General features: G+C 37.8%; 2 protein-coding genes across 3 annotated transcripts in view; one reads left to right on the forward strand and one right to left on the reverse strand.

The window, feature by feature from the left end:
• LOC116023151 (probable magnesium transporter NIPA8) overlaps nucleotides 1-1582 on the forward strand; it is a 5178-nt gene extending 3596 nt beyond the window's left edge. For both annotated transcript variants that reach the window (XM_031264125.1, XM_031264126.1), the window contains exons 11-14: nucleotides 195-285; nucleotides 367-427; nucleotides 643-739; nucleotides 850-1582. In XM_031264125.1, the coding sequence (XP_031119985.1) occupies nucleotides 195-285; nucleotides 367-427; nucleotides 643-739; nucleotides 850-1065 (465 nt within the window). In that variant the 3' untranslated portion in view covers nucleotides 1066-1582. The remainder of the gene's footprint in view (nucleotides 1-194; nucleotides 286-366; nucleotides 428-642; nucleotides 740-849) is intronic.
• Nucleotides 1583-3760: 2178 nt separating this feature from the next.
• On the reverse strand, nucleotides 3761-5714 carry LOC116023195 (WD repeat-containing protein LWD1). Its single transcript, XM_031264181.1, has one exon. It carries the CDS (start codon nucleotides 5535-5537, stop codon nucleotides 4497-4499), a length of 1041 nt encoding a protein of 346 aa, XP_031120041.1. The 5' UTR covers nucleotides 5538-5714; the 3' UTR covers nucleotides 3761-4496.
• Between the last annotated feature and the right edge of the window lie 1414 nt (nucleotides 5715-7128).

Here is a 7128-nt window from a genome sequence, read left to right on the forward strand (position 1 = left end):
ATAAAAAAAAAAAAAAAAAAAAAAAAACTTGAACCAGGAAAATGATATACTCCATTTTGTGACCCCATTAGTTAGGTTATATGATTTGCATTTGTACTACCAGCTTGTCCAACGGAAATAGTTTTCCGAACCACCTCTAAGTCGAGGATCAGATGGTTGACTTGCATGCTTACTGGGTGATGATGTTTAAGCAGGTATTTGATGCCCTACGGACAACAATGTTTGTACTCGGTGTGATGTGTGTTTTCATAGGCATATCTTTGCTTGCTCCGGATGACTCTAAAGGTATGCCAATAGTTCTGTGAAGGTACATATATCGTAGTTTGTTTTTCAGGTCATGAAATAATCTCTTGTGAACTTTTGTAGGAACTGAAACCAAGGACAGTTCTCTTGTTTCTGCTTCAAGTCTGTCAAATGATGTGGAGAGGTAAGTCAATTCTCTATTTTTCTAGACAAGATACACTCCTCTTATCAGACCATTGTTTTCTAATGATAAATACAGTTGTGCATTATTCAGACTTTACTGTTTCCACTTGTATGTTTGTATTTTTCATAGAGGATATTTTATTCATATTCTTTAGAATGTATTTTTGTGAACATTTTCTTATTTCCACTGTACTTGGCAAATGTGTACCATGACAGGTTGATTATGCCATTGGAAGATCCTCAACTTAAAGATGTGAAATCATTTTCTCATTTAGTGCTGATGAAAGCTGTAAATCTTATCGGCAAGGCTAAGGTCCAAACATTTAACTTTTTTTTTGTATTTTTCTCCTTTCGAGACAATTATACTTTGTTATTAGCAGAGAAGAAAAGGCTATAATGTTAAGAAGAATGCTTCATTTGCAGGCTGCTTGTTCATTATCATTAGGATTGGGTGATGATTCACTTCAAGCGTCTTCAGTGCTGGTGATGCCAATGGTTTCATCTAAAATGACAGGCTTTCGAGGAAATGGCGTTGATCAAGCTAAACTATTCTCTGCTAGAGGCCAGGGTTGGAGAAGAATTTCAGTGGATGAGGATTGTGAGACAAGTGCAATGCTCCCCCCACAGAGTATGGTGTGAAGTCAACAGATTTACCAAGGTTTTGAGGGTATTTTACTTTAATGTGCATATATTGATTGGTGTTAATAGTTGGATTTGGGTTAAGGTGGTAGGGGCATCATTTATTGTGACTGTGCAGAGGATGATTTATTTATTTATACTAGTTTCCACTGGTGAGTGAGAGTTTGGTCAAGTTTTTGGGCAGAAGAAAGGAGCTACAAGTTGTCATCATCTACAATGATCAAGCTTGGTATAGCTTAATTTAGTATTGTGCAGGCAGGCAGCAGGGTAGGGTTGTATATAACTCGATAAGCAAATGGCCATGTGTAACTAAATATACTATGGTCAGGGTGGTTAGTAAATATGAATAGTAGCCTTCTGGCTGATGTATACAATAGCAATACCAATTGTAAGAACAGAACCCACGGAATTGAAGTGGGGATTTTGATAAATTTATTGTTACAATTTTGTGGTTGTGGTGAGAAATAGAATACAAAATCCATGACCTGAGCTGAGCTCAAGTGTCATAATTTCATTATATACTGAATACACTCCACATGTTAGAAATTAGATTGAGTTTTTTCTACTCCGTTGGGAGGAATTAGATTTTTTAAGTAAACAAATTCTTTCTTTTGATTGGAGGGAACTTAATTCTTTTATTTTCACAAAATTAGAATCTCATGCTTCCCTTTAGTATTTTCAATTCACTTTTTTTTTAGAAAGAAAATATTTTTGTCATCCTTAAGGAAAGGACATTAAACCTCACATGCAAGGTATGTGATGCTTTTCGGTAAGTCATGTGAAACAAATTTGAAGTCAGTCATGCACTAAATGTGCTAGAAATTATAGTGGTAGACTTAATTTGACAATACTTTTAGTTAATATATATATATATATATATATAACTCAGAAATTGTAAACTTCCTTTGACTCGGTAATATATCATGACAGATTACTACTTCAATTCAAAACTACTTGGCAGGCAGCTGATTCATGTCAGTTACATGTAATCAATCTTGTGTTGTTTTCAAATCTAGGAGCTAGGGGCTTGGAAGTTCATTCAAAAATACAAACTACCAGTAAAAAACATACACAGGATGGTATAATAATAATATTGAGTTTCAGTACATTAGTTAATTGGCTACATCAAAGATGCTTGCAGAATCTTGGCACAAGAACTGTGATCATTTAACCCTTCCCTAAATGAAACAATCATTTTGGGAAAACATAATGACCTGTTTGGTAAATAACTGTTAGTTGGTAGTTGTTAGCTGATTGGTTATAAAGTATAATTAATTGATAACATTAACTGATTATAGAAAAATATTTGGTAAATTAGCTGTTAGTTGTTTGGTATAATTTCTTTTCTCAAAAAGCTAATTGAAAATGTTGCTTTGAGTAACCTTTTGAATTTTAGTATTTTAGAGTTACAAAAAGCTTATTAACCAAACACTTATATTGATTTTTTAACCAAGTCAAACAACTAATAGTGATCAAATAAGTCAAAATTGACTGATAGGCTAATTATTTACCAAATAGGGCCTATACAAATCAAGGAGGGCAGACAAAATGCTTGGATGGGAAGGGATAACTACTCAGAGTGAGAAATTAGCAATTAAAACACTGCTTTTTCTCCAATATTCAAGGGGCAACAAGAATATTCAGGTCAGGGTTTGGGCTGTTTCCACAATTACAAGCAATCAGATCTCTTTCTGGCTTCTTGAAATCAAAGAATGAATGAGAGGGAAAAAAAAAAAAAGATTTGGTACCAGCAAACATGACTTGTGAGAAATAAAACATACGCAAGCTCATATCCTCCAGTGTGAAGTCATTCATTAGCAGCACAAACTGTCCAGGAAAATCCAAATTGACATTTTCTAACATTTCCAATAGGCTGTAAAGATTTTTGTATTTGCATCAATTCATAATTGCATACAAAAAAAAAAAAAAAGGAAGTTCTCATTTTAAGACATATCAGCAACTTTGGGATATTATCATTTTGCCTAAAACGTAAAATTACAATAGTTAAGTACATTCTAGAGGAGCTTATAGAATTTTTAAGTTCTAAACATAAATCTGAATCTTAATATACAAAGAACACATGTCAAAGGTAGTGCCACATAAAATTAAGTAAAAAAGAACCCCATCAGGCCATTACTAGAGTTTGGTTTTTGTGATCTTCAGAATTAAATCCATTCTAATGCAGAAATTTTACTCCTTTTACATCTCGGCCTTTGATCTTCATTTCATTCCCATTCTTGATGCATCATATCTTGCTTATACTTCTTGGCAATTTTTCATTTTTTTAATTCCCAAAGTAATTTAGAAAAACATCACCTAACTGCATTGCAGTTCAACACAAAAATGTTTTGACTACACACCAAGAAGGAAAGAACTTGATGAGATGAATTCCCATCAAGCACTGTCCTAACTTGGAACTCCATCAAGCACTGTCCTAACTTGGAACTCAGAAGTGGCAAGAACCTGTGTGGAATTTTGCCTAATAAGAGGCCAAGCCAAGCAGCATTTAAGTATGGTGCAGCTGGGCCACAAATATTAATAATATCTTAACTCTAATTAGAGCATACATGTCTTGTATTACTTAAGCCACTTCCATCGTATAAGTTAACATTCCCAAAGAACTTTTTGATTTCCTCCACACCTGCTGTGAACCCTCTTCATGAACACTAAACAGAAACCAAGCGCTGTGCTGCACTGCTACAACTATCATAAAATTCATAACTTACGAGTTTGAATTTCATACATTCATGACACAACACCCCTAAACTAGCTTCAACTAATAAAAAGGGTATTTTCTCCATCTTTTTTGGTGGCAATTTACAATCAGGGCATAAATTCTCACCCCACCCAAATGTTGAAAGATGGGTAGTGTAGGGAGAAGTGGAGAAGCATGGCACCTGGACATATGCATCTCAATCATCAAAATAAGATAGCCACTCACATCTCACAGAACTTTTATGGTGAAAGTAGCACTAGGACACATATGCTATGTAGGAAAGTTATACGGAGCATATTGGATCCAAGTCTTTGATAATGTATGGAAGTCCCCAAGAAAATAAAATTGCAGGACAGCAAATAAAAATAGCATTAGTTAATATAATACAAGGATCCTAAGCTAGGAAAAAAGTTTGATATTGTATGAAAGTCCTTAATTTGAAGGTGTCATGCAAATTCTACAAGAATCCTAAGCCTGTTCTCACTCTAGGTCAGTAAAAAAGCAGGATAAGTGGATTGTCTCTAGTCAGATTAAAGGAAGAAGAAAGAAAGCAAAGAAAATAAAAACAACAATGCTTTGACACATAATTTTTTTTTTCTATAAATAAAATTGTACTGTAAATAAGAAGACAGACAGACAGACTGAGATCATAACGAACTCAGTTGCCTGCCTATCAGATGTTGAAGTGATGTTTGTAGGGTGGGTTATGTCACACTCACACCCTGAGAATCTGAAGCTTGTTTGAGAATGCAATGGCTACCCAATCAGGCTGGGAGGATGACCACTGAAGCTGTTCAATTTCAGCACCAGCAGTATAAGCGAGAATAGGATCCAATCCCCCTTCAATGGGCTGACCCATGGAGGAGAGGTCCCAGATGAGTGCCTGTGAGTCATCACCTGCAGTGCAAATGTGGCAAGAGCTGTGGGGAGCCCAGGCAATAGCATTTACGCTGGCCTGGTGCCTCTGTAATTCCACCACAGGCAGTGTTGGGAATCTGATATCTAGTACAACAACTTTGGAGCTGTCCATGATGATTGTGGCCATGTACCTAGGGTCCTGTTTGTTCCAACCCAAGCGAACAAGAGGGGTATCCGGCTCCGAGCTCTCATATATAATAGTGGAGTGTTCCTTGTCGCGAAGATCAAACACCCTGACAGAGCCATCGGCTGAGACAGAGGCGAAGACGCCAACGCCTCCCCATGCAATGTCATATACCTCCTTGTCGTGAGCGATGAGTTGAGTATCAACGGTCTCCCTCTCAATGTCCCAAATTGTACAGGTGGTGTCGATACTGGAAGTGCCTATGCGCTTAGGCTCAGCCTCGTTCCAGTCAAAGGAGGTTAGAGGACCGGAGAACTCGCTGTTGCGGTTGTTGTTGAGGACAGTTTTGATTTCGACGCGGGAGTTGTCATCGGCGACGCGCCAAACACGAAGATAGTCGCTGGAGGTGGCGAGGAGATCAGGCTTCTGGCATTCCTTGTCGGGAATGAAGATGACTTTGGTAGGAGGGTAAGGGTGCTCGAAGGAGAGATTAGAATCGGAGCGGATCTCGCCATTGGAGTCGTCGAGCTGAACAATCTCGACGCGATTGGGGTACTGTTCCAGGAGGCTAGCGATGGCGAGACGGTACCTTTTGTCCTTGCGAACGCTCCAATTCATGGCGTAGATGTGCCAGGGGGCCTCGTAGGTGTAGATCTCGGAACGCCTCTGCTGTTCGTCGGACCCGTCCTGGTTCGGATCGCTGCTCGCCCCCATCTCTCAAACCCTAAACCCTAATAATTCTTCTTCTTCTTCTTCAATTTCTTTCGCTAGCGACTCACTACTACTCTACTCTACTCTACTGGACTGGAGACGGCAGAGCAATTCAGTCGAATGGAAAGAAATTACAGATACGGCCTAAATTAAGGGCGGCCACAATTACTAGTACGAATCTAACCCAGCCCCCCCAAAACCCAATCCACAATGCACTGTAGAGTGTGGAAATAAATTACCAATTATGTTTTTTTTTTTGAAAGGAATTACCAATTATGTTTTATCTCATAAAATTTTGTGTCCTGTGAAATTCTGTAATTATAAATATATGTATCTTATTTTGTGTCTTATTATGAAATTCTATATTTTATAAATATGAATTTTGTGTTTTGATATGGATCTTGATTCACGACATAAATTGCTCCAAAAAACTAAAAACAAGGATTTCTTGTTTGGGCTTCACAATTATTACCCTACATTCTCTCTCTTGCGGTGGAAAAGCTCGAAACCAACTTTTTGTTTTTATAAAAAAAATTAAATCATAGGGCTTGTTTGGTTATCAGCAGTTAGCAATTAGCAGTAGCAGGTTGTGTTAAGGGTTATCAAATAGCGAATTGTATTAGTGAGTTTGACCAGCAGAATGTATTAGTGGTTTGTAAAAAGATGTTTGGTAAAATTAACTGTTTAGATTAGCGGTTAACAGGTAAAATGACCAAAAGGGTATACATATAATAATACTCTGTAATAATAATAATAATAATAATAACAACAGTAATAATAATAATAATAATAAATTAATAATAATAATAACAATAATAATAGGATCAAAGATCCCACATCGTAAGTGTTAAAAAAAAGGGGCCTTGAGCTCCCTTTCTTATAAAAGGGAGCTCAACACCCCTTATGGCATGTTTGGTTGGCAGGAAAATCTTTTCCAAGGAAAAGATTTTCTTCAAAATCATGGAAAGTGATGTTTTCTGGTTTTCCCCTGTGTGGTTCATTGGAGTTGATTTTAGTTGAGTTCCTTACTTTCCTGGAAAAATTGGCTTGATAAGACTAATTTACCCTTGGCTTTCTTTTTCCTCAGTTCATTAAGACTAATTTACCCTTGGCTTTCTTCTTCCGCAGTTCATTCTAATTTGTCTTTCTCACTGCCAAACTGGATACTAGCAATTGGAATTGCTCTTGTTGTGCCCTCGCCGCTCGTCGTCATCGCGTCCTCGTCGCTCGTCGTCGCCGCACCCTTGCCGCTCGCCGTCGCCGCGCCCGCCTCGTCTCCTACCGTCGTCTCGCCGTCGCCGCGCCCGCCTCGTCTCCTACCGTCGTGACGCCGCTTCGCCACGAGTCTGCGACGGAGCCTCGCCCTCTAGTCTCTGCCTCTGAGCCTCTTAGTCTGCGACGTTGAAGAACGAAGAATGAGGAGAGTATTGAAGAAAGATCAGAAGACTGAAAACCTAACAATTAGCCCTAATAAATGTTATCAATAAAAAAAAAATTTGGCCCAAAATCCTTGCACTGCGTAGAAAACTAAACATTGGGCCTCAAATTGAAACAAAATAATTATTATTTTTATTATCATTATTAATTAATACAT

The sequence above is a fragment of the Ipomoea triloba genome, chromosome 6 (assembly GCF_003576645.1).
Source record: "Ipomoea triloba cultivar NCNSP0323 chromosome 6, ASM357664v1".
NCBI lineage: Eukaryota > Viridiplantae > Streptophyta > Magnoliopsida > Solanales > Convolvulaceae > Ipomoea > Ipomoea triloba.